The sequence below is a fragment of the Strigops habroptila genome, unplaced genomic scaffold (genome assembly GCF_004027225.2).
Source record: "Strigops habroptila isolate Jane unplaced genomic scaffold, bStrHab1.2.pri NC_044300.1_ctg1, whole genome shotgun sequence".
NCBI classification, from domain to species: domain Eukaryota; kingdom Metazoa; phylum Chordata; class Aves; order Psittaciformes; family Psittacidae; genus Strigops; species Strigops habroptila.
Window position 1 is genome coordinate 10,341 of NW_022651057.1, and position 27,654 is coordinate 37,994.

The window sequence follows — 27,654 nt, forward strand, 5'->3', positions numbered from 1 at the left end:
CCCCCAAACAAAGGGGTCCGCAAGGGGGGGCGGGGGGGCGGCTCCTAAATAGACATTTATACATATATATATAAATAAGGGGGGGGCACCCCAAGTTGGGGGGGGACAACCCATTGTGAGGGGGGGACACCCATTGTGAGGGGGGACACCCCAAAATGACAAGTCCTGGGGGGGGGGACACCCTGTTGTTGATGCTGGGGGGGCCCTGTGGGATGGAGGTGGCACCAAGGGGGGGTCCCAATTAAAGGGGGGGTCTCTACTGGAGTTGGGGGGGCCTGGTACTGGCGGGTCCCCCCCATTCTGGGGGGGTCCCTGTCCCTTGGGGGGTGTCCTTGGTGTCCCCATCCTGGGGGGTGTCTCATGGGGAGGTCCCCATCATGGGGGGGGGTCCCAAAAGGGGGTTCCCCATCCCAGTTGGGTGTCCCCATGGGTTGGGTGTCCCCATCCATGGGGGGGTGACCCCAGGGTTGTGTCCATGTCCCCATCATGGGGTGTCTCCATAGGTTGCTTGCTTGCCCCCAATGGGGTGTCCCCCTCATGGGGGTGTCCCCGCTTGGGCGCCCCCCGGTTGAGTCTTTCCATCCCAGTTGGGTGGCCCCATGGGTCGGTTGCACCCATGGTCGTGTCCATGTCCCCAGTGGGGTGTCCCCATCACGGGGTGGCCCCACGGGTTGCTTGCTTGTCCCCAGTGGGGTGTCCCATCGCCATGGGGGGGTCCCCAGGGTCGTGTCCATGTCCCGGGGGGGGTCCTCAGGCGCAGGAGGCGCGCGCCTGCGCCAGCAGCTCGCTGAAGGAGTGGAAGAGGCGCTCGAGCCAGGCCTGGTTGCCCATGCACAGCTGCACCACCTCCTCCTGGCCCAGGTCCTCCGCCCGGCCCTCGATCGCCGTCGTCTGTGGGGCACGAGAGACACGGCACCGTGAGCGACAGCACCATGGACAGCTCCATGGGTGGCACCAATTGACAGCACCATGGACAATGCCATGGGCAGCACCATGGACAGCGCTATGGACAACATAATGGTCAACACAATGCTCTACATCATGGTCAACACCATGGGCAGCACCACGGACAGCACCCATAGACAGCACCCATAGACAGCACCATGGACAACATCATGGTCAAAACTATGGGCAGCACCATGGACAACACGATGGTCAATGCAATGGTCAACATCATGGTCAACATCATGGTCAACACCATGGGCAGCACCCATTGACAGCACCCATTGACAGCACCATGGACAACATCATGGTCAACACTATGGGCAGCACCATGGACAGCGCCCACTGACAGCACCATGGACAACGTTATGGTCAACACTATGGGCAGCACCATGGCCAACACAATGGCCAACATCATGGTCAACGCCATGGGCAGCACCCACTGACAGCTCAATGGACAGCATCATGGACAGCACCATGATCAGCACCCATGGACAGCTCCATTGACACCACCATGGTCAACACCATGGTCAGCACCATAGACAACACAATGGGCAGCACCACGGTCAACATGGTGGTCAGCACCACGGACAGCACCCACTGACAGCTCCATTGACAGCGCCATGGGCAGGACATGGTCAACACCATGGACAGAACCATGGACAGCACCCATTGATAGCTCCATTGACAGCACCATGAGCAGCACAATGGTCAACTTTATGGTCAACATCATGGACAGCACCACGGACAGCACCATGGAGGGGATGGACACCAGGACAGGGTGGGAAGGAAGGGATGGGCACCATGATGGAAATGGGCACCATGGGCACCATGATGGGGTGGAAAAGAAGGTGACCATCACGGTGACCATCTCTAACACAATACTTGACCAACACAATGGTCATCTCCATTGTGTTGCACGTGGTCATCATGATGACCACTATGATGGGCATTACCATGAAGGAGATGGGAAGGAAAGGATGGGAATGAAGGGCCAGAAGATGGAAGTGGGCACCATGATGGAGATGGTCACCATGAAGGAGATGGGCGCCACCATGGGGGGCTATGGGTGCCCATGGGGTGCCATTGGGGGGCACGGGGTGCTCCTCACCTCGTCCTTGCAGCGCAGGAACGTGTGGTACTTGTAGTGGTGCAGGGAGTGGTACAGGGTGTACAGGAAGGACTTGTCCACCTCCACCTTGAACTCCTGGGGGACGGGGGGGACACGGGCTCGGCACCAGCCCCAAAACACACAGGAACCCCCAGAGACCCCTCCAGGGACCCACAAAACTCATCCAGGACCCCTCAGAGACCATCAGGACCCTCCCGTACCCATGTTCCTATTGAGCTCACCAAGGGGGTTCATGATTGGAGGCACCTCCAGGACCTTCCAGAACCCCCAAACCCCCCACAGGGACCCCAAAACCCCTCCAGGACCCCCATAGACACCCCATAGACCCCCATAGACTCCATATCTGGGGCTTGGCTGGGCTGCGCTTGACCTTGCTGAGAGTTTTCCTATTGTAGGGGTTCCAAAACCTCTCCAAGACCCCTATAGACCCCCCACAGACCCCTATAGATGCCTTATAGACCCCCATAGACCCCATACCTGGGGCTTGGCCGTGCTGTGCTTGACCTTGCTGAGAGTTTTCCTATTGTAGGAGTTCCAAAGCCCCTCCAGGACCCCTATAGACTCCCTGTAGACCCCCATAGACATCACATAGACCCCAATAGGCCCCCATAGACCCCTATAGACCCCATACCTGGGGCTTGGCTGCGCTCTGCTTGACCTTGCTGAGAGTTTTCCTATTGTAGGAGTTCCAAAACCCCTCCAGGACCCCTATAGACTCCCTGTAGACCCCCATAGACCCCTATAGACACCACATAGACCCCAATATGCCCCCATAGACCCCCATAGACCCCATACCTGGGGCTTGGCCGCGCTGCGCTTGACCTTGCTGAGGGTTTTCCTGTTGTAGGGGTCCCAAAACCCCTCCAGGACCCCCATAGACACCCCATAGACCCCCATAGACCCCATACCTGGGGCTTGGCCGCGCTGCGCTTGACCTTGCTGAGGGTTTTCCTGTTGTAGGGGTCCCCCCCCCGGGCGCAGCTTCACCAGCGCCTCCCCCGGCTCCGCCTGCAGCTGCGGGAACGTGTGCAGCGCCTCCTGCAGGGCGGCGGCGGTACTGTCACCGCGGGACACCCAATGGCGGGGGGACACGGCGGGGGGACACCCCATCGTTGGGGTATGGGGACACGGGGGGGGCCCTGGCACACTATGGGGACACCCAATGGCAGGGGGACACGGGGGGGAAACCTCATTGTTGGGGTATAGGGACACTGGGGGGTCACTGTCATAACCCAATGGGGACACTGAGAGGGACCCCATCAATGCCGACACCGTGCCCCATAGCAGCCCCCCTCAGCCCCATAGCCTCCCCAGGCCCATAGACCCCCACAATCCCACAGACCACCCCCAGCCCCCTAGACCCCCCCATCCTCACAAAGCCCCCCAGCCCCACAGACCCCCCCCCCCCCATATATACCCCCAGGCCCACAGAGCCCCCTTCAGCCCCATAACCCCTCTACCCAGCCCCATAGCCCCCTCCCAGCCCCATAGACGCCCCCCAACCCCATAGATTCCCCCAGCCCCATAGATCCCCCCAGCCCCGTAGACACCTCCCACCCCCACAGAGCCTCCCCACGACCATGCCCCCCCCAGCCCCACCTGCAGGGACGGGTTGAGCGTCACCCTCTTGAGAACCTTCTTCTTGTGGTCATTGAGGATCCCGTCGATCTTGCGCATGGGGGGCAGGTAGAGCTCATCTGAATGAGGAGCAGAGGAGGGTTATGGGGGGGGTCCCGGGGTAGGGGGTGGGTTGGGGGGGTGGTTTGGGGGGGGGGGGTCTCACCGTTGGTGTCCTCCAGCGCCTGGATCATGTCGGGGTCCAGCGCGGTGCTCACCAGCATCTCCACGTAGCTGCGGTACATCTCCTTCATGGCCCGCGTGTTCAGCACCCGCCCGGGGGGGGCCCGCTCTGCGCAAGGGGGTGCGGCCCCTTTAAGGGCAAGACACGCCCCTTCCCAAGCCCTTTTACACACCCCCCATACCAAGGAGCAGCCCCCCCCAAAGAGGGAACACAGGGAGCGTTGCCCCTTTAAGAGGGAGCCACGCCCCCTCTCTTAAATTCATTCATGCCCCTCCCCAACCCCTGGACACTCCCCCCCATTGGCAAAGAGCAGCCTCCAAAGGGAGTCAATGGGAAGGGTCATTGCCGCTTTAAGAGGGAGCCACGCCCCTCCGGTTCCCCCCCCATTGCCAAGGAGCAGCCCCAAAGGGGCTCATAGGAGGGAGTGTTGCCCCTTTAAGACGAAGCCCCGCCCACAAGGTTAAACCCCGCCCCCGGCGATGGGATTCCCGCCTTTCTAAACTAAACCCCGGCCCCTTTAAGCGGAGGCCCCGCCCACAAGGGAAGCTCCGCCCACACGGCAAAGCTCCAAACCCATCAAACGGCCACGCCCCTTCTCCTCAAGCCCCGCCCCCAGGAGGAAGCCCCGCCCCTTTTAAACGGGACCCCGGGACCCGCCGCTGGCCCCCCCCGCGGGCGGGCCATTGCCCCTTTAAGCATCAGCCCCGCCTGACCCTGCCCGAAACCCCTTTGGGACCCCCCCAAACCCCTCACTACCCCCCTAAACCCCCTTTACCCCCCCCAAGAAGCCCTATTATCCCCCATTCCCTTCTCCTACCCCCCAGCCCCTCCCCAAACCCCCCCACATTTTGGGGTCCCACCCCCAGGCTCCCCAAACTCCCCCTTGTCCCCTCCAAGGAAGCCTCAGAACCCCCAAAATCCCCCCCATAACCCCCAAACTCCCCATTTTCAGCCCCAAACCCCCCATTTCAGGGTCCCCCCCCCATATTTCGGGCTCTCCCCCAGTTTCTCCCCCACCCCCAGCATCCTCAGGACCCCCCAAACCCCCTTTACTCCCTCAATGAAGCCTCAGAACCCTCAAAACCCCCTTAAACCCCTCCAATTCCCCCCATTTTTCAGCCCCAACCCCCCCCATTTTTCACCCCCCCTATATTTCAGGCTCCCCCCCAACATCCTCAGGGTCCCCCCATAACACCCCCTATAACCCCCCATTTTCCCCCCCAAAACCCCCATTTTCCCCACCGACCTCTCCATTTCAGACCCCCCCCCATATATCGGGGTCCCCCCCCCGTATTTTGGGGTGTCCCCCCCCCAACTCACCCTCCTCGCTCTGAGGGTCGGGGCTGGACTCAGACTCTGATGAAGTCGCCGCCTCCTTGAGCCACTTTTTCCTCTTCTTGGGGGGGGGGCTCTGCCTTCACTTTGGGGGGTTTGGGGGCCTTGGCCTTGGGGGGCACGGGGGGGGCTCTGGGGAGGGCCCCCGCGGCCGGCGCGGGGGGGGGGGGGCTCGGCGCGGGGGGGGCGCTCAGCCTTGGGGGGTCTCTCGGCCTTGGGGGGGCGCTCGCTCTTGGGGGGGCGCTCGGCCTTGGGGGGGCGCTCGGCCCGGGGGGGCTTCTCGGGGGGCTCCGCTTTGGGGGGGGGGGGGAGGTTTGGGGGTGCTGGGTTTGGGGTGGGGCTGGCGCCTGGAGGGGGGGGGGTAAAAAAGGGGGGGTTAAAAGGGGTGGGGACCCCCCTGAATCCATCCTGGATAAAGGGGGAATGGGGAGACCCCCCCCCCCCGGGGTACATCAACATCAACTGAGACCCCCCCAGAAGAGCCAATTGTGCCCCCCTGGACTGAAGGGACATGGAGGGGACACACCCCCCATAGCCCCATGTCCGTGTATCGTATCCATGCCCCATATCTATACCCCATATCTATACCCCATAGCGCTATTCCCCATCCATACCCCATATTCATACCCCATATCCCAGCCCCATACCCCACACCCCACATTCCACACACCCCATAGCCCTTATCCCATATCCCGTACCCCACACCCCATAGCCCACACCCCACACTCCATCCCCATAGCCCATGCTCCATATCCCATACCCCATACCCCACATCCCATACCCCTTATTCTGTATCCTATATCCCACACCCCATATGCCATGCCACATATACTCCATATCCCACACCCCACATCCCATACCCTTTATCCCACACCCCATACCTCATATCCCACACCCCATACCCCATATCCCACATCCCACCCCCCATATCCCATCCCTATACCCCATCCCCCATATACGCCACACCCCACATCCCATACCCTTTACCCCACCCCCCATATCCCATCCCCCCCCCCCCCCCCCCGGTGCCCGTGTCCCACCTGCCTGCCGGGGGCCGGTGCCAGGGTTTCCGGGAGCACACCCTCACGTAATCCTTCTTGTTGATGTTCTCCAGGAACTTCACGTAGAGCCGCTGGTACCGGTGCTTCGCGTCCCCAAAGTACCCCAGGTACTGCGGGGGGGGGGGCCGGGGGGGTCAGCGGCACCCCGACACCCCTGCACCCACACTGACACCCCTGGGAGCCCAATGACACCCCTGCACCCACCCCGGCACCCCTGCACCCACACTGACCCCCTGCACCCACCCCGACACCCCTGCACCCACAGGGGCACCCCTGCACCCACACTGATCCCCTGCACCCACAGGGACACCCCTGCACCCACAGGGACAGCCCTGCACCCACACTGACCCCCTGCACCCACCCGACACCCCTGCACCCACAGGGGCACCCTGCACCCACCCCGACACCCCTGCACCCACAGGGACCCCCTGCACCCACCCCGACACCCCTGCACCCACACTGACCCCCTGCACCCACCCGACACCCCTGCACCCACAGGGGCACCCTGCACCCACCCCGACACCCCTGCACCCACACTGACCCCCTGCACCCACCCCGACACCCCTGCACCCACAGGGACCCCCTGCACCCACCCCGACACCCCTGCACCCACAGGGGCACCCCTGCACCCACCCCAACAGCCCTGCACCCACCCCGACACCCCTGCACCCACACTGACCCCCTGCACCCACCCCGACACCCCTGCACCCACCCTACACCCCTGCACCCACAGGGACACCCCTGCACCCACCCCGACACCCCTGCACCCACAGGGGCACCCCTGCACCCACACTGACCCCGCTGCACCCACCCCGACACCCCTGCACCCACATTGACCCCCTGGGACCCCAAGGACCCCCCAGCACCCACAGTGACCCCCTGGGACCCCAAGGACCCCCCAGCACCCACTGTGACACCCTGGGAGCCCAAGGACCCCCCATGGGACCCCCAAGATCCTTCAGACAGGAGCGGGGTGATCCAAAGCCCCCCCAAATAACCTCCCCAAGGGACCCCCCCCCAGAGATGTGTTTGGGGGGTCCCTGATTGGGGGGGGTCCATGTTTTGGGGGGGGTCCCTGTGTTTGGGAAGGGGGTCCCTAATGGTGGGGTCCCTGTTTTGGGGGGTCCCTGTTTTGGGGGTCCCTGTTGTGGGGGATGGGATCCCTGTTTTGGGGGTCCCTGTTTAGGGGGGTGGTCCCTGTTTTTGGGGGGGGGGTCCCTATTGGTGAGGTCCCTGTTTTGGGGGGTCCCTGTGTTTGGTGGGGTCCCTGTTTTGGGGGTCCCTGTTTTGGGGGTCCCTGTTTTGGGGGGTCCCTGTTTTGGGTCCCTGTTTTAGGCGGTCCCTGTTTTGGGGGTCCCTGTTTTGGGGGTCCCTGTTTTGGGGGGGATCCCTATTGGGGGTCTCTGTTTGAGGGGGCGGTCCCTGTTTTGGGGGGGGATCCCTATTGGTGGGGCCCCTGTTTGGGGGGATCCGTATTTTGGGGGAGTCCCTGTTTTGGGGGGTCCTGTTTTGGGGGGTCCCTGTTTTGGGGGTCCCTGTTTTGGGGGATGGGATCCCTGTTTTGGGGGTGATCCCTATTGGGGGTCTCTGTTTGAGGGGGTGGTCCCTGTTTTGGGGGTCCCTGTGTTTGGGGGGACCCCTATTGGGGGGGTCCCTGTTTTGGGGGTCCCTGTGTTTGGGGGGATCCCTATTGGGGGGTCCCTGTGTTTGGGGGGGTCCCTGTTTTGGGGGGTCCCTGTGTTTGGGGGGGGGTCCCTGTTTTGGGGGGTCCCTGTGTTTGGGGGGACCCCTATTGGGGGGGTCCCCACTCACGTTGCTGGTGGCGCAGAACTGCCTCTGCCCGTCCTTGATCTCGGGGGTGAACTTCTGCAGCAGCGCCTTCTGCACGCGCCAGATCGGGGGGGGCTCCCGGCCCGTCTGCAGCGCCAGCTGGGGGGGGGCACATCACTGACCCCCCATACACACCCCACAGCACCCCATAGACACCCCATAGACACCCATAGACACCCCACAGCACCCCAAACACACCCCACAGCACCCCATGGACACCCCATAGCACCCATAGCACCCCATGCAGCTCCCACCCCATCTGCAGGGCAAGCTGGGGGGGGGGCACATCACTGACCCCCCATAGACACCCCACAGCACCCCATACACACCCCATAGCACCCATAGCACCCCATGCAGCTCCCACCCCATCTGCAGGGCAAGCTGGGGGGGGCACATCACTGACCCCCCATAGACACCCCACAGCACCCCATAGACACCCCATAGACACCCCACAGCACCCCAAACACACCCCACAGCACCCCATAGACACCCCATAGCACCCATAGCACCTCATGCAGCTCCCACCCCATCTGCAGGGCAAGCTGGGGGGGGACACATCATTGACCCCCCATAGACACCCCACAGCACCCCATAGACACCCCATAGCACCCCATACACACCCCACAGCACCCCATAGCCACCCATAGCCCCCCATGCGGCTCCCAGCCCCTCTGCAGCGCCAGCTGGGGGGGGCACATCACTGACCCCCCCATAGACACCCCACAGCACCCCATAGACACCCATAGCCCCCCATGCGGCTCCCAGCCCCTCTGCAGGGCAAGCTGGGGGGGGGCACATCACTGACCCCCCATAGACACCCCACAGCACCCCATACACACCCCATAGCACCCATAGCACCCCATGCAGCTCCCACCCCATCTGCAGGGCAAGCTGGGGGGGGGCACATCACTGACCCCCCATAGACACCCCACAGCACCCCATACACACCCCATAGACACCCATAGCCCCCCATGCGGCTCCCACCCCATCTGCAGGGCAAGCTGGGGGGGGACACATCGTTGACCCCCCATAGACACCCCACAGCACCCTATAGACACCCCATGGACATCCCACCCCACGGACACCCCCAAACCCCCCCCTCCAGCACCCCAAAAGTGGCCACGAGGCTCCAATCCCCCCCCCATCACACCCGGCCCTCCCCAAGCCCCGCCCCCAAACCATCTGGCCACGCCCCCAAACCAGGCCACGCCCCCAACCTGACCACCCCCCCAGTCCATCCCACTCCCTCCCAGTCATTCCCGGTCCCTCTCCAAGTGCCTCTCCATCCTCTCCCAGTCCATCCCAGTCATTCCCAGTCTCTCCCAGCCATTCCCAGTGCTTCCCAGTCCCTTTCCCAGTGCTTCTCAGTCCATCCCAGTCTCCTTCCCAGTGCTTCCCAGTCCCTCCCAGTCATTCCCAGTCCCTTTCCCAATGCCTCCCAGTGCATCCCAGTCATTCCCAGTCCCTCCCAGTCATTCCCAGTCTCTCTCCATTCCTCTCCCACTCCATCCAGTCATTCCCAGTCTCTCCCAGTCCATCCCAGTCCCTTTCCCAGTGCTTTCCAGTCCATCCCAGTGCTTCCCAGTCCATCCCAGTCCCTCCCAGTCATTCCCAGTCCCTTTCCCAGTCCCTCCCAGCCATTCCCAGTCCCTTTCCCAGTGCTTCCCAGTCCCCCCCAGTCATTCCCAGTCCCTTTCCCAGTGCTTTCCAGTCCATCCCAGTCCCTCCCAGTCATTCCCAGTCCCTTTCCCAGTGCCTCCCAGTCCATCCCAGTCCCTCCCAGTCATTCCCAGTCCCTTTCCCAGTGCCTCCCAGTCCAACCCAGTCATTCCCAGTCCCTTTCCCAGTGCTTCCCAGTCCATCCCAGTCCCTCCCAGTCATTCCCAGTCCAACCCAGTCATTCCCAGTCTCTCCCAGTCATTCCCAGTCCCTTTCCCAGTGCTTCCCAGTCCATCCCAGTCCCTCCCAGTCATTCCCAGTCCATCCCAGTCATTCCCAGTCCCTTCCCCAGTTATTCCCAGTCCCTTTCCCAGTGCTTCCCAGTCCCTCCCAGCCATTCCCAGTCCAACCCAGTCATTCCCAGTCTCTCCCAGTCATTCCCAGTCCCTTTCCCAGTGCTTCCCAGTCCCTCCCAGCCATTCCCAGTCCCTTTCCCAGTGCTTCCCAGTCCCCCCCAGTCATTCCCAGTCCCTTTCCCAATGCTTCCCGGTCCCTCCCAGTCATTCCCAGTCCCTTTCCCAGTGCTTCCCAGTCCCCCCCAGTCATTCCCAGTGCGCCCCAGTACGCACCCTGAGCGCGGGCACGTCCTCCACGCGCACCACGAACTCGTCGCGCTCCCGGTAGATCCCTTCTCCGCCGCTCCCCGGCTCCTCCTCGTCCGTGTCCCCGCACACGGCGGCCGCATCCTGCTTCTGCGCCAAGTGCAGCGCCCGCGGGTCCTGCGGCGCCTCGGGGGAGCCCCCCCCCGGGGACACGGCCCCCCCCCGGGGGGGACGCCGCCGCCGCTGCCGCCGCGGTACTGGTGGCACTGGTGGTGCTGGTGCTGGTGCTACTGGTGCTGGTGGGGACGGGGGGGCTGGCGGCGCCGGGGGTGCTCAGTGGGGTGATGGTGGCGCTGGGCTGGGGGGGCTCCGGGGCTGGGGGGCTCGGGGGGGGCTCCGATGGTGGGGGGAGGTCTGTGGGGGGGGGAGAGAAATGGGGGTTAGGGGGGGAGCAGAAGGTCACTGGGGGTCTATGGGGCCCATGGAAGTAGCTATGGGGATCATCAAGGGATCTACAGGGCCCATGGAGATGGCTATGGGTGCTATGGAGATGGCTATGGGTGCTGTGGAGATGGCTATGGGTGCTATGGAGGTATCTATGGGTGCTGTGGAGATGGCTATGGGTGCTATGGAGGTATCTATGGGTGCTGTGGAGGTGGCTAGGGGTCCTATGGAGGTATCTATGGGTCTTATGGAGGTGGCTAGGGGTCCTATGGAGGTATCTATGGGTGCTGTGGAGGTATCTATGGGTCTTATGGAGGTGGCTATGGGGATCATCGAGGTATCTATGAGGCCCATGGAGGTGGCTATGGGTGCTATGGAGGTATCTATGGGTGCTGTGGAGGTATCTATGGGTCTTATGGAGGTGGCTATGGGGATCATCGAGGTATCTATGAGGCCCATGGAGGTGGCTATGGGTGCTATGGAGGTATCTATGGGTGCTATGGAGGTGGCTAGGGGTCCTATGGAGGTATCTATGGGTGCTATGGAGGTGGCTAGGGGTCCTATGGAGGTATCTATGCGTGCTATGGAAGTATCTATGGGTGCTATGGAAATATCTATGGCTCCTATGTAGGTATCTATGGGTGCTATAGAGATATCTATGGGTCTTATGGAGATGCCTACTGGTCCTATGGAAGTATCTATGGGTGCTATGGAGGGGGCTAGGAGTCCTATGGAGGTATCTACAGGTGCTATAGAGATATCTATGGGTCTTATGGAGGTGTCTATGGGTGCTATGGAGGTGGCTATAGGTCCTATGGGGATATGTATGGGTGCTATGAAGGTGGCTATGGGTCCTATGGGGATATCTATGGGTGCTATGAAGGTGGCTATAGGTCCTATGGGGATATCTATGGGTGCTATGAAGGTGGCTATAGGTCCTATGGGGATATCTATGGGTCTTATAGCAATGGTTATGGGGATCATTGAGGTATCTATGGGGCCCATGGAGGTGGCTATGGGTCTTATGGAGGTAGCTATGGGCCCCATGGAGGTCCCTGTATGTCCCACGGGTCTCTATGGCTCCCACGGGTCCCTATGGCTCCCAGTAGAACCCCGTGTGCCCCATGGGTCCCTATGGCTCCCAGTAGACCCCCATGTGTCCCATGGGTCCCTATAGCTCCCAGGAGGTCCCTGTGTGTCCCATGGGTCCCTATGGCTCCCAGGAGGTCCCTGTGTGTCCCATGGGTCCCTATGGCTCCCAGGAGGTCCCTGTGTGTCCCATGGGTCCCTATGGCTCCCAGGAGGTCCCTGTGTGTCCCATGGGTCCCTACGGCTCCCAGGAGGTCCCCATGTGCCCCATGGGTCCTTATGGCTCCCAGTAGAACCCCGTGTGTCCCATGGGTCCCTATGGCTCCCAGTAGACCCCCATGTGTCCCAGTGGTCCCTATGGCTCCCAGTACACCCCCGTGTGTCCCATGGGTCCCTACGGCTCCCATGGGTCCCTATGGCTCCCAGGAGGTCCCTGTGTGTCCCATGGTTCCCTATGACTCCCACTAGCCCCCCATGTGCCCCATGGGTCCCTATGGCTCAAATGGGTCCCTATGGCACCCAATAGCCCCCCGTGTGCCCCATGGGTCCCTATGGCTCCCTATGGCTCCCAGTAGACCCCCATGTGTCCCATGGGTCCCTATGGCTCCCAGTAGACTCCCATGTTCCCATGGGTCTCTATGGCTCCCAGGAGGTCCCCATGTGTCCCATGGGTCCCTATGGCTCCCAGTAGACTCCCATGTGTCCCATGGGTCCCTATGGCTCCCACTAGCCCCCCATGTGCCCCATGGGTCCCTATGTCTCCCATGGGTCCCTATGGCTCCCAGTAGCCCCCCGTGTGTCCCACGGGTCCCTATGGCTCCCAGTAGACTCCTGTATGTCCCATGGGTCCCTATGTGTCCCAGTGGTCCCTATGGCTCCCAGTAGACCCCCATGTGTCCCATGGGTCCCTGTGGCTCCCCTGGGTCCCTATGACTCCCAGTAGACCCCCGTGTGTCCCATGGGTCCCTATGGCTCCCATGGGTCCCTATGGCTCCCAGGAGGTCCCTGTGTGTCCCATGGGTCCCTATGGCTCCCAGTTGCCCCCCATGTGTCCCATGGGTCCCTACGGCTCCCAGCAGCCCCCCGTGCCCCCCCCGCGCCCCACTGGCACCCGCCGGCAGTGACCTTGGTGCCGCGGCGATGGCGGGGCCGAGGAGCAGCCCCCGGCCGGGTCGGGGTCCTTGCGGTCGCTGGGGTCGTAGAGGGCCGAGATGGCCGAGGAGATGCTCTTCTGCAGGTCCTGGTTCTTGCTGACCGAGTCCTCCTCGTCCGAGGAGAAGGACGGGAGCGTCTCCAGGTTCCTCTTGAGCTCCTCATCCAGCCTCTTGCAAGGGCTGGGACAAGCCATGACCAAGCCTTCTCCTTCCGGCCCTTCCAAGCTCCCCGGTAGGATGGGAGGTCCCACGGCGAAGGGGTTGGTGGTGCTGGGCCCGCGGTGGCTCTTGGTGGGGCTGGTGGCGCTGGGGGGACACGTCTGGCGCTTGCCTGACTTGAGGAAGTCCAAGAAGGAAGCCATGAAGCCCGACTTCATCTCCGGCTGCTTCTCCTCCACCTCCTTGATCTTCTGCTTGATGCGCTCCCGCGTCTGCGACGTGTCCAAAGGGACCGGCTCGGAGCCCGAGCTGGGAATAGCGGGAATGGGGGGGACACCGATGGCTCCTTCGGGGGGCAACGGGGCTTCCGAGCCCTTGGGCATCGCCAGCTTGATCTGCAGGGACAGGGAAGGGGGCAAGTGGGGGGGGGGCAGGGACCCCCAAGAGCTTCCAGTGCCCCCAAAGCCTCACCTTGATGGTCTCCAAACCATCCCCATCCCCAACACTGGGGGTCTTTGGGGGTCATTGGGGTGCAACAGACCATAAGGAACCCCTCAACAAGCCCAAACCCTCCTTATCCATCAACCTTCACCTCTAAAGACCCCAAAACCCCCAAGTTCTCACCTTGATGGTCTCCAAACCATCACCATCTCCATCACTGAAGCCTTTTGGAGGTCATTGGGGTGCAACAGACCACAAGGAACCCCCCAACAAGCCCAAACCCCCCCTTTAACCCCCCCAAACCCCCTTTAGACCCCCCCTTATCCATCAACGTTCACCTCCAAAGACCCCAAAACCCCCAAGTTCTCACCTTGATGGTCTCCAAACCATCACCATCTCCATCAATGAAGCCTTTTGGAGGTCATTGGGGTACAACAGACCACAAGGAACCCCACAAGAAGCCCAAACCCTCCTTATCCATCACTCTTCACCCCCAAACCCCCCCTAGATCCCCCATAGCCCCTCACCTTGAAGACCTTGAAGCTTCCCCAGCCCATCACCATCCCCAGCACTGGGGCCTTTTAGACATCATCGGGGTGCAACAGACCACAGGGAACCCCCCAACAAGCCCAAACTCCCCCTTACTCCCCCCAAACCCCCTTTGGACCCCTCCTTATCCATCAACCTTCACCTCCAAAGACCCCAAAACCCCCAAGTTCTCACCTTGATGGTCTCCAAACCATCACCATCTCCATCACTGAAGCCTTTTGGAGGTCATTGGGGTGCAACAGACCACAGGGAACCCCCCAACAAGCCCAAACCCCCCCTTTACCCCCCCCCAAACCCCCTTTAGACCCCCCCTCCCCCTCACCTTGAGCGGTTTGAGCGCCTCCATCCCATTCCCATCTCCTGCCTCCTCCCCTCCCTTCCTGCCCCGGCCCCGGCCGCGACCTCGAGGCCTTTTGGCAGCATCGGGGGGGAGCAGGAGGCCGGGGGGCAGCGGCGGGGGGGGGGGCTCGGGCAGGGGCCGGATGCGGGGCCGGCCCCGCGGGCGGGGGGGTCCCTCGCGTTTGGGTTTGGTGGGTTTGCGGCCGCGTTTCTTGGGCGCCGGGTGGGCGCCGGGGTGGGCGCCGCCCGAGGTGGAGGTGAAGCCCATGGGGTCCCCCATGGGGCTGAGGGGGGGCCGCGCGCGGCAGCTGGAGATGAGGTCGGGCAGCAGGTCCGGGAGGCGGCGGCTGTTGAGGCGAATGTCCGCGGGGACGTCGGCCTTGTCCTCGTCGTCCTGGAACTCGTACTCCTGCGCGTAGGTCTTTTTGGGGGGCGGGAAGGGGTCGCGCTTGCGCAGGAGGTGGAAGGACGACGTCTTGAGGAGCTTCTTGGGTTTGGAGGAGCAAAAAAGAGGGGTTGGCAAAGAAGGTTTGGGGCCGTCGCCTCCGCCGGTGCTTTGGATCAAACCCAAAGGCTCCGCGTTGACCGTGGAGGGCAACTCGTGCTTCGGAGGCTCCAAACCCAACGGGGGGGCTTCGCTCGGCGGCCCCTCGCCGGGGCAGAACGTGGGGTAAGGTTGACCCATGTCGTAAGGAGGAGCCTTCAAGGCTTCGGGACGCGGCTCCAAGCCGCCCGTTCCTTCCTCTTCGTCGTCCTCGGTGCTCTTGGGGAAGTCCTCCGGTGGCGGCCCGAACATGTCCTCCATGCCGGGGAAGAAGCCGCGGTCCTCATCCTGCAGGAGAGCGTCCGGGAAGCAGATGGAGGTCAATGGGACGAAGCGGTTCTTGCCCCCCGCCGGGCTCCCCCCTTCTGCAAACTGGTCCTTGGCCTCCAGCGCCGGCGGAGCCACCGATGGGGCTCCACCATCGGGGTCCAAGAGGTGGCCGGGAGGCCCTTGGACCCCCCCGGTTTGTCCTAAATGAGGTTCTAACCCCAACGGGGGCTCTAAGAAGTCTTGGATCTCTTGAGGAGCCGGGAGCACCTCCATGGGCTCCGGGGGCAGCGGTGGTGGAGCTTGAGGGTCCAAGCCTTGGGAGCGCACGTGGGCCTGGTGGAGGTGATGGGCTTCCAAGAGCATCTGTGGGGATGGCGCAGCCGGGGGCGCCGGTGGGGCTGGGGGGGCCGGTGGGGCTGGAGGTGGTGGCGGTGGTGGTGGCGGTGGTGGCATCCGCTGCTGCTCCAGGAGGTGGACGTCGAGCTGGGGCCGGGCCTTGGCGCGGGGATGGAGCTGGCTCTGGGTGTGGGTGAGGACGGAGGGTAAGAGGGACCCGGCGCCCGTCACCGGTCCCACTGGGACGGGTCCCAGTTCAGGAGGAGGGTCCAAAAGGAGCCCGTGGGGCTCCATAGGGGGACCTTCGGCCACCAAGCGCCCGTGCTCGGGGGTCTTGGCCAAGTAGCCGTGAGGTTGCCCCATGTCCTTGCCCCCGGCCATGTGCTCCCCGGGCTTCTTCAGCTCCTGGCCATAGGAGTCCAAGGCGGGCGGTTGGTGGCCGTAGTGGACCACGGAGGTGGCCGCCAAGCCCTCGCCCCCCGCTCCGGCACCCCGATAATCCTTCCCTCGCTCCGGTTTCTTCTTCTCCTTGAGCAAAGCCAGCTCCAGCGCCGCCGGCGCTTCCAGGTTGGAATTGGGCCGGATGACGCTCTGCAGCTGGTACCTCTCCTCCGCCTTCCCCAGCCCTCCGTAGCCCCCCAAGTTCTTGGGGGCGGCCCCTCGCTCCTCGCAGCCCCCCAAGGCCTCGCCACGGGGTGGGCTGGGGGCCTGCAGGAGGTGCTGGATGAGGAAGTCCTCATCCTCGCTCCGGTCGGCGCCCAGCAGCTCCGGGTCTCCTTTCCCAGCCTTCCCGAAGGCCGGCGGCCGCTCCAGCGCCGCGGGGCCCGTTCCTCCTCCGTAACCCGGCGCCATGAAGGACGGAGACAGGACAGATCCAAGGTATTTCTGGGATTGTCCCGGTGACGTCCCGCTCTGGGGCCGGGTGGCCGGGGGTGACTGCAGGGGCCGGATGCTGGGAGCGGGGCTGTAGGGAAGCGGAGCGGGAACAGCGGGAGAGTGCCCGGTGCTGTAGGACAAGGAGGTCACCTCCGCTTGCACCCCATAGGGCAGCGCCTGGAGCTGCTCCGGAGAGAAGGTCTGCCCTTGGCCGACGCACGTCGGGAGCCCTTGAGCCCCTTGGCCTGCGGGAGCCCCGCTTTGACCCCCGGCTGGATAAGTGGGGGCTTTGCCCCCCAAATCTCCCCCTTGGCCGCTGGTGAAGGTGGTGCTGGGCTGCGGCGCCGGCGGGTTGCCGCCGTACCCCCCCGACGGCCCCATAGCCAAGAGGTTCTGGGGCTGCCCCGGGGAATAAGCCGGGGAATGGCTGGAGATGACGGAGCTGGGCTTGGGGGTGCTGGTGCTGTAGCTGCTTTGGCACTTGGGGGTGGCGGTGGAGCGCGGGGTCTGCCGCGACGCCGAGTAGCTCTTGGACTTGGTGCCGCCGCCGTTGCTGCTGCTCCCGGCGCCGCTGCCCCCGTTGCCGTTGCCGTTACCGCTGGAATAGGCCGGCGACTGGATGATGGGCCGGTAGCTCTGCGCCGGCTCCGGCCGCGGCGCCGCCGCAGCACCCTTGGGTGCCTGTTGGGAGCCCTCGGAGCTGGCGGGGCTCTGCTCCCCTAAAGGGCTGCACGACAGCGCGGCGCGATGCGGTGGCATCTGCTGGTAGGTGCCGCCGCAGCTCAGGTAGTGCTGGAGCCCGTGCGCCGGGAGCTGGGGCTGAGCGCCGGCGGGGCGCTGGTAGTGCTTGATGACGCTGTCCTGTCGCGACACGGCGCGATCGGCGCCTCCGCCGCCTCCGCCGCTGAACACCGACGTGTTGTAGAGCTGCCCCGGCTGCTCGGCGAGCGGCGCCGAGAGCAGGTTGAACTGGGAGGAAGCCGGGGCGCCGCGGTACGCGGGGCTCTGCGCCGGTAAACCCGAGCCCAGCACGGCGCTGCCCAGGCGCTCGAAGCCCAGCGCCGGCGGCACCGGAGCCTGCGCCGGTTTGATGTGCAGCAACGGGTCGTGCGGGGACAGGAGCCCGTTGGAGCCGGGGCTGAAGGCGGGCTCGGGCAGGCTGAGAGCGGAGCTCACCGGGAAGCTCCTCCCGCTGAACGGCGCCGGGTGCTGGTAAGCGCCGAGAGCCGACGAGGCCGGGAACGTGCCGGAGCCCGGCAGCGCCCCCGAGATGAAGAGCTCGGCCGGGGCTGGAGTGTGCATGGCTGGGGGGGGGGGAAATGGGGGGGTTAGAGATGGGGTGGGGTGTATGGGGGTGATGGGGGATTGGGGGGCCCGGGGGGATATGGGGGTGATGAGGGATTGGGGGGCCCGGGGGGATATGGGGGTGATGGGGGATTAGGGGGCCTGGGGGGATATGGGGGTGATGGGGGATTGGGGGGCCCGGGGGGATATGGGCGCACTGAGGGATATGGGGGTGATGGGGGATTGGGTGGACCTCGGGGGATATGGGGGTGATGAGGGATTGGGGGGCCCGGGGGGATATTGGGGTGATGGGGGATTGGGGGGACCTGGGGGGACATGGGGGTGATGGGGGATTGGGGAGCCCGGGGGGATATGGGGGTGATGGGGGATTGGGGGGCTCGGGGGGATATGGGGGTGATGGGGGATTGGGGGGGCCCGGGGGGATATGGGCGCACTGAGGGATATGGGGGTGATGGGGGATTGGGTGGACCTCGGGGGATATGGGGGTGATGAGGGATTGGGGGGCCCGGGGGGATATTGGGGTGATGGGGAATTGGGGGGACCTGGGGGGACATGGGGGTGATGGGGGATTGGGGAGCCCGGGGGGATATGGGGGTGATGGGGGATTGGGGGGCCTGGGGGGACATGGGGGTGATGGGGGATTGAGGGGACCTGGGGGGACATGGGGGTGATGGGGGATTGGGGAGCCCGGGGGGATATGGGGGTGATGGGGGATTGGGGGGACCCGGGGGGACATGGGGGCACTGGGGCACATGGGGGCACCAGGGGACATGGGGGATTGGGGGGACCCGGGGGGACATGGGGACCCAGGGGGACATGGGGGCACTGGGGCACATGGGGGCACCAGAGGACATGGGGGCACTGGGGGATTGGGGGGACCCGGGGGGACTGGGGGGACCCAGGGGGACATGGGGGCACTGGGGCACATGGGGGCACCAGAGGACATGGGGGCACTGGGGGATTGGGGGGACCCGGGGGGACTGGGGGGACCCAGGGGGACATGGGGACACTGGGGCACATGGGGGCACCAGGGGATTGGGGGGACCCGGGGGGACATGGGGGCACTGGGGGATATGGGGGCACCAGAGGACATGGGGGCGCTGGGGCATTGGGGAGACCCGGGGGGACAGGGGGGCACCGGGGAATATGGGGGGCCCCAGGGAACATGGAAAGACACTGGAGTATATGGGAGCATCGGGGGATATGGGGCAAGGAGAAGGGCCCTGGGGGACATGGGGGGACATTTGGATATAGGGGGCACTGGGGGATATAGGGGGAACCCTGGGGGACACTTCAGGGATACTGGGGTGTATGGGGGGCACCGGGGGATATGGGTCAAAGAGAAGGGTCCTAGGGGTATATAGGGACCCTGAGGGACATGGGGGGACACTTGGGGGACCCTGGGGGTATATGGGGCAGTGGGGGACATAGGGGGGACCCTGGGGGGCACTTGGGGTATACGGGAGGCACCAGGAGATATGGGGCAAGGACAAGGGTCCTGGGGGACACTGGGGTATATGGGGAGCCCCAAGGGACATGGGGGGACACTTGGGTGTATGGGGTCCCTGGGGGACATGGGGGGACACTGGGGTATATGGGGGGTCTCGGAGGACATGGGGGGACACTTGGGGGACACTGGGGTATATGGGGGGCCCCAGGGGGACACTGGGGCATATGGGACAAGGAGAAGGGCCCTGCGGTACATGGGAAGCCCTTGGGGACATGGTGGGGACACTGGGGTAGATGAGACCCCCCCAGACCCTCCCCAAGGGCAGGATGGGACCCCCCCAGACCCTCCCCCAGGGCAGGATGGGACCCCCCCAGACCCTCCCCCAGGGCAGGATAAGACCCTTCTCAGGTAGAATAAGACGTCCCAGCCCCAGAAGAGACACCCCCCCCCCATGTCTGGGACCCCTAAGCCCCCCCAAACACAGGATAAACCCCCCCAAAGGCGGGATAAGGCCCCCCCAGAACCCCCCCCCGAGGCAGGATAGGGCCCCCCCGCACCGGTCTGCCAGGAGGGGCTGCGGAACTGGGACAGGAGGGACGATGCGGACGGGCCCGGCTGCGGCCGCGGCTCCAGCGCCGAGATGAGGTTCATGACGGAGGCGTCGGGAGCCGCTGCCCCGGCGTGGTGCAGCCCCGGCTCGAACAGCCCCGGCAGCCCTGGGACAGCGGAGACACGGATGTGGGTGCGGGATACACGGACACAGGGATACAGGGATGGGGTATGGGGTATGGGGATAGGAGGTACGGGGATATGGGGATGGGATATGGGGCACAGGAGATGGGATATAGGGACATGGAATATGGGAATGCAGTGGGGTGCAGCCCCGGCAGCCCTGGGACAGCGGAGACAGGGATGTGGGTGGGGGATATACGGATACAGGGATATGGGGATGGGATATGGGACATGGGGTATGGGTATATGGGGTATGGGGATATGGGGGCATGGGATATGAGATATAGGGACATGGAATAGGGGGATGCAGCAGGGTGCAGCCCCGGCTCGAACAGCCCCGGCAGCCCTGCGGCAGCAAACACATGGATACGGGTGCGAGATATATGGATACAGGGATATGGGGATGGGATATGGGGTATGGGGGCACAGGAGATGGGATATAGGGACATGGAATAGGGGGATGCAGCGGGGTGCAGCCCCGGCTCCAACAGCCCCGGCAGCCCTGCGACAGCGGAGACACGGATGTGGGTACGGGATACATGGATACAGGGATACAGGGATGGGGTATGGGGATATGGGGTAGGGGGATATGGGGTATGGGGGTATGGGGACACAGGAGAAGGGATATAGGGACATGGAATATGGGGATGCAGCGGGGTGCAGCCCCGGCAGCCCTGGGACAGCGGAGACAGGGATGTGGGTGTGGGATATATGGATACAGGGATATGGGGATGGGATATGGGGGCACAGATATGGGATATAGGGACATGGAATATGGGGATGCAGCAGGGTGCAGCCCCGGCTCAAACAGCCCTGGCAGCCCTGCGGCAGCAAACACATGGATACGGGTGCGGGATATACGGATACAGGGATATGGGAATGGGATATGGGGATGGGATATGGGGTATGGGGATATGGGGGCACAGGAGATGGGATATAGGGACATGGAATAGGGGGATGCAGCGGGGTGCAGCCCCGGCTCCAACAGCCCCGGCAGCCCTGTGGCAGCAAACACATGGATACGGGTGTGGGATACAGGGATATGGGGATGGGATATGGGATATGGGGGCACAGGATATGGGATATAGGGACATGGAATAGGGGGATGCAGCGTGGTGCAGCCCCAGCTCCAACAGCCCCGGCAGCCCTGCGGCAGCAGAGACAGGGATGTGGGTATGGGATATATGGATACAGGGATATGGGGATGGGATATGGGGTATGGGGATATGGGAGCACAGGAGATGGGATATAGGGACATGGAATATGGGGATGCAGTGGGGTGCAGCCCCGGCTCGAACAGCCCCGGCAGCCCTGAGACAGCAAACACATGGATACGGGTGCGGGATACAGAAATATAAAGACATGAGAACATCGGGATATAGCGTATGGGAATGAGATACAAGGATATGGGCTATGTAATACGGGACATGGGGTATGGGTATGGAAGAATATGGGGATATAGGAATACGAGACACGCAATACGGCTACATGAGGCCATGGGATATAGGGATACAAGAATAAGACAGAGGCATGGAATATGCAATATATAAAACATAACATCCAGGATGTAGAATATATGGAATATGGGGAATAGCACACATAAAATATGGAATATAAGATATGGAAGATACAGGATACAGAACAAGGTGTATATGAGATATGCGGTATCACATAGAAGAGATGAGCATGGACTATGGGATAACGGCTATGTGAATAGGAAATATTGGATATTGGGATACAGGCACATAGAACATGGCACATAATAACAAGATGTGGGTTATGGGGATATGGTGACACAGGACATGGGATATAGGGACATGGAATATCGGGATGCAGCGTGGTGCAGCCCTGGGACAGCGGGACACAAGGAACTAGGTATGAAACAGCATTGGCATATAGGGATATACACTATGGAATGTTAGCGTATGAACATATAATGATAGAGAACATGGAACATGTGTACGTAGGGTCATGGCATACAGGACATATGGATATAGCGACATGGGATACAAGCATAAGGGATACAAGGCTATCGGACATGGTGGGGTGCACCCCAGCTTGAACAGCCCTGGGGACACTGGGAGACAGGGACACGGGGACACCATGGGCAGGTACTGACAGGGGACAAGGGGGTGTCACGGGGGGGTGTCACGGGGGGGTCACGGGGGGGTCACGGGGGGGGGTGTCAGGGGGGTGTCACGGGGGGTGTCACGGGGGGGTCACAGGGGGGGTGTCACGGGGGGGTCACGGGGGGTGTCACGGGGGGGTGTCATGGGGGGTGTCAGGGGGGGTGTCACGGGGGGGGTCACGGGGGGGGTGTCACGGGGGGGTGTCATGGGGGGTGTCAGGGGGGTGTCAGGGGGGGGTGTCACGGGGGGGTCACGGGGGGGTGTCACGGGGGGTGTCACGGGGGGTTCACGGGGGGGTGTCACAGGGGGTGTCATGGGGGGTGTCAGGGGGGGTCACGGGGGGTGTCACGGGGGGGTGTCATGGGGGTGTGTCACGGGGGGGTGTCACGGGGGGGTCACGGGGGGGTGTCACGGGGGGGGTGTCACGGGGGGGGGGTCAGTACCTGTGGGGTGGTGGTTGGGGCCGTAGCCCTGCAGCGGGTGGGGGGCTCCGTACGGCTGCCGCGGCAGCAGCTCCGGCTCCGCGTGCGGCGCCCGCGACCCCCCGTACACCAGGCTGGGGGGGCACAGGGTGAGACACCGGCACCGGGACCCCCCCCCCAGGGCAACCGGCCCCACAGGTGGGAGCTGCTCAGCACCCAACCCTCCTGCACCCCAACCCTCCTGCACCCACCGCGATGGGACCCCAGCACCCAACCCTCCTGCACCCCAACCCTCCTGCACCCATTGCAATGGGACCCCAGCACCCAACCCTCCTGCACCCCAACCCTCCTGCACCCATTGCAATGGGACCCCAGCACCCAACCCTCCTGCACCCCAACCCTCCTGCACCCATTGCAATGGGACCCCAGCACCCAACCCTCCTGCACCCCAACCCTCCTGCACCCATTGCAATGGGACCCCAGCACCCAACCCTCCTGCACCCCAACCCTCCTGCACCCATTGCAATGGGATCCCAGCACCCCAACCCTCCTGCACCTATTGAAATGGGACCCCAGCACCCCAACCCTCCTGCACCCATTGCAATGGGACCCCAGCACCCAACCCTCCTGCACCCGCTGCAATGGGACCCCAGCACCCCAACCCTCCTGCACCCATTGCAATGGGACCCCAGCACCCCAACCCTCCTGCACCCGCTGCAATGGGACCCCAGCACCCCAACCCTCCTGCACCCATTGCAATGGGACCCCAGCACCCAACCCTCCTGCACCCCAACCCTCCTGCACCCATTGCAATGGGACCCCAGCACCCAACCCTCCTGCACCCCAACGCTCCTGCACCCATTGCAATGGGACCCCAGCACCCCAACCCTCCTGCACCCATTGCAATGGGACCCCAGCACCCAACCCTCCTGCACCCCAACCCTCCTGCACCCATTGCAATGGGACCCCAGCACCCCAACCCTCCTGCACCCACCGCGATGGGACCCCAACCCTCCTGCACCCACTGCAATGGGATCCCAGCACCCCAACCCTCCTGCACCCACCGCGATGGGACCCCAACCCTCCTGCACCCACTGCAATGGGACCCCAACCCTCCTGTACCCACTGCAATGGGACGCCAGCACCCAACCCTCCTGCACCCATTGCAATGGGACCCCAGCACCCCAATGCTCCTGCACCCCCTGCAATGGGACCCCAGCACCCCAATCCTCCTGCACCCCAACCCTCCTGCACCCACTGCAATGGGACCCCAGCACCCAACCCTCCTGCACCCACTGCAATGGGACCCCAGCACCCAACTCTCCTGCACCCACTGCAATGGGACCCCAGCACCCCAACACTCCTGCACCCATTGCAATGGGACCCCAGCACCCCAACCCTCCTGCACCCACTGCAATGGGACCCCCGCACCCCAATGCTCCTGCACCCATTGCAATGGGACCCCAGCACCCAACACTCCTGCGTCCAAACGTCCTGCACCCACTGCAGTGGGACAGCAGCACCCCAAGTCCTGCTGCACCCCATTCCCTTCCCACAGACACCCCAGCACCCAGTGCAATGGGACCCCAGCACCCTGATGCACGGAGCCCTCAGCTCCCGGTGCACTGGTACCCAGCACCCCGGTATCCCAACCCTCGGTACAATGGACTCCCAGCACCCCAGTACCCGGCATCCTGAGTCCTGCTACACCCAGCACCCAGTACATGGAGCACCCAGCACCCCAGCACCCCATGCGTGGACACTCTGGTGCACCCCAAGCCCTGTTGCAGCAGGTCCCCAGCACCCTGGTGCTGTGAGCCCTGACCCCCCAGTACAGGGTGCACCGGTCCCCAGCACCCCAGTCCCCCAACCCTCGGTGCACCCAGCACCCCAAGCCCTGTAGTAATGGGACCCCAGCACCCCAAGCCCTGTTGTAATGGGACCCCAGCACCCCAAGCCCCGGTGCACCGGTCCCCCAACCCTCAATGCAACGGGCTCCCTGCACCCCAGCACCTGGTACATGAAGCACCCAGCACCCCAGCACCCAGTGCATGGAGACCCTGGTGCACCGGGTCCCCTGCACCCCAAGCCCTGCTATAATGAGACCCCAGCACCCCAAGCCCTGGTGCACTGGTACTCAGCACCCCGGTACCCCCACCCTCAATGGTTGTACCTCACCCGGTACATGGAGCACCCAGCACCCAGTGCATGGAGACCCTGGTGCACCCCGTAACCTGCACCCCAAGCCCTGCTATAACGGGACCGCAGCACCCCAAGCCCTGGTGCACTGGTACCCAGCACCCCGGTCCCCCCACCCTCAGTGCAATGGGCTCCCAGCACCCCAGTACCTGGCACCCTGAGCCCTGCTACACCCAGCACCCAGTACATGGGGCACCCAGCACCCGGTACATGGAGCACCCAGCACCCGGTACATGGAGACCCCGGTGCACCCCAAGCCCTGTTGCAGCAGGTCCCCAGCACCCTGGTGCTGTGAGCCCTGAGCCCCCCGGTACTCAGTGCACCGGTACCGGGCACCCCAGGCCCACAACCCTCAGTGCACCCAGCACCCCAAGCCCTGTTGTAATGGGACCCCAGCACCCCAAGCCCCGGTGCACAGGGTCCTCAGCACCCCAGTCCCCCAACCCTTGGTGCAAAGGGCTTCCTGCACCCCAGCACCCGGTACATGGAGCACCCAGCACCCCAGCACCCGGTACATGGAGACACCCCAGTGCACCCCAAGCCCTGTTGTAATGGGTCCCCATCACCCTGGTGCTGTGAGCCCCGAGCCTCCCGGTACCCGGTGCACCGGTCCCTCAATGCAATGGGCTCCCTGTACCCCAGCACCCCAGTACCCAGCACCCCATGCTTGGAGACTCCGGTGCACTGGGTCCCCAGCACCCTGGTCCCTCAACCCTCAGTGCAATGGGCTCCCAGCACCCTGAGTCCTGCTACACCCAGCACCCGGTACACGGAGTGCCCAGCACCCCAGCACCCAGTACATGGAGCACTCAGCACCCCAGCACCCTGTACATGGAGACCCTGGTGCACCCCAAGCCCTGTTGTAACAGGTCCCCATCACCCTGGTGCTGTGAGCCCAGAGACCCCGGTACCCGGTGCGCCGGTCCCCAGCACCCCAATCCCCCAACCGTGGGTGCAACGGGCTCCCTGCACCCCAAGCCCTGTTGTAACGGAACCCCAGCACCCCAGCCCCCCAACCCTCGGTGCAACGGGCTCCCTGCACCCCGGTACATGGAGCACCCAGCACCCCGTGCATGGAGCCCCAAGCCTCCTGCACCCGGTGCACCGGGTCCCCAGCACCCCAGTCCCCCAACCCTCAATGCAACGGGCTCCCAGCACCCTATACATGGAGCACCCAGCACCCCGTGCACGGAGACCCCGGTGCACCCCAAGCCCTGTTGTAATGGGTCCCCAGCACCCTGGTGCTATGAACCCCGAGCCTCCCGGTACCCGGTGCACCGGTCCCTCAATGCAATGGGCTCCCTGTACCCCAGCACCCCAGTACCCAGCACCCCATGCTTGGAGACTCCGGTGCACCGGGTCCCCAGCACCCTGGTCCCTCAACCCTCAGTGCAATGGGCTCCCAGCACCCTGAGTCCTGCTACACCCAGCACACAGTACATGGAGGCCCCAGCACCCCAGCACCCGGTACACGGAGTGCCCAGCACCCCAGCACCCAGTACATGGAGACCCCGGTGCACCCCAAGCCCTGTTGTAACAGGTCCCCATCACCCTGGTGCTGTGAGCCCTGAGCCCCCCGGTACCCGGTGCACCGGTCCCCAGCACCCCAATCCCCCAACCGTGGGTGCAACGGGCTCCCTGCACCCCGGTACATGGAGCACCCAGCACCCCGTGCATGGAGCCCCAAGCCTCCTGCACCCGGTGCACCGGGTCCCCAGCACCCCAGTCCCCCAACCCTCAATGCAACGGGCTCCCAGCACCCTATACATGGAGGACCCAGCACCCCGTGCACGGAGACCCCGGTGCACCCCAAGCCCTGTTGTAATGGGTCCCCAGCACCCTGGTGCTGTGAACCCCGAGCCTCCTGGCACCCAGTGCACCGGTCCCCAGCACCCTGGTCCCTCAATGCAATGGGCTCCCTGTACCCCAGCACCCCTGTACATGGAGCACCCAGCACCCCAGTACCCAGCACCCCGTGCATGGAGACCCCGGTGCACCGGGTCCCCAGCACCCTGGTCCCTCAACCCTCGGTGCAATGGGCTCCCTGCACCCCAGTATCCGGCACCCTGAGTCCTGCTACACCCAGCACCCAGTACATGGAGCACCCAGCACCCCAGCACCCGGTACATGGAGCACCCAGCACCCGGTACATGGAGCACCCAGCACCCCAGTACCCCGGTACATGGAACACCCAGCACCCGGTACATGGAGACCCCGATGCACCCCAAACCCTGTGCACTGGGTCCCCATCACCCGCCTGCACGGAGCCCTCAGCCCCCCGGTCCTCCCGCACCCGGAGCACCGGGTCCCCAGCACCCCGGTCCCCCAACCCCCGGTACAACGGGCTCCCTGCACCCTATACATGGAGCACCCAGCCCCTCGGCACCCAGCCCATGGAGACCCCGGTGCACCCCAAGCCCCGCTGCACCGGTCCCCATGTCCCCGGCGCTCCGAGCCCCCCCGCTCCCCATCACCCGCTCCCCACCGCCCCGCTCCCCGCTCCCTCACCTGGCCTTGGCCGAGCGCTCGTAGCTCCAACCGGGCCCGGCCCCCAGCGGGTCCCCGAACCCGGCGGTGGGGTAGTTCCTGTCCATGGGGGCGGCCCCGCGGGTACCGGTTGTACCGGGGAGAGGAAAGGGGGAGGGGAGGGGGGGCGGCGGTACCGGTTGTACCGGTTGTACCGGACCGGGGGGGGGGGGGGGCGGCGGGGGGAGCGGCCGCGGGGGGGGGGGAGCGGCGGGAGGGGGGGCAGCGCTCACGGGGCGGCCATGTTGGATGGGGCCGCGCGCCGCTTCCGCCCACAATGCACCGCGGAGGAGGGGAGGGAGGGTGGGGAAAGGGGCGGGGCTAAAGA

The 27,654-nt window shown here is 64.2% G+C and overlaps 1 protein-coding gene across 1 annotated transcript; it reads right to left on the reverse strand.

The window, feature by feature from the left end:
- Window positions 1–658: 658 nt before the first annotated feature.
- PRR12 (proline rich 12) lies at window positions 659–27,599 on the reverse strand. The gene is given in 18 exon segments (XM_030510900.1): window positions 659–891; window positions 2,054–2,149; window positions 2,983–3,045; window positions 3,047–3,112; window positions 3,674–3,771; window positions 3,858–3,983; window positions 5,196–5,283; window positions 5,285–5,396; window positions 5,525–5,557; window positions 6,251–6,381; window positions 8,084–8,200; window positions 10,390–10,690; window positions 10,692–10,776; window positions 13,021–13,603; window positions 14,521–17,867; window positions 19,876–20,034; window positions 22,623–22,735; window positions 27,309–27,599. Coding segments are annotated over 18 exon segments (5,745 nt in total). The 5' UTR covers window positions 27,395–27,599; the 3' UTR covers window positions 659–750.
- Window positions 27,600–27,654: the final 55 nt, after the last annotated feature.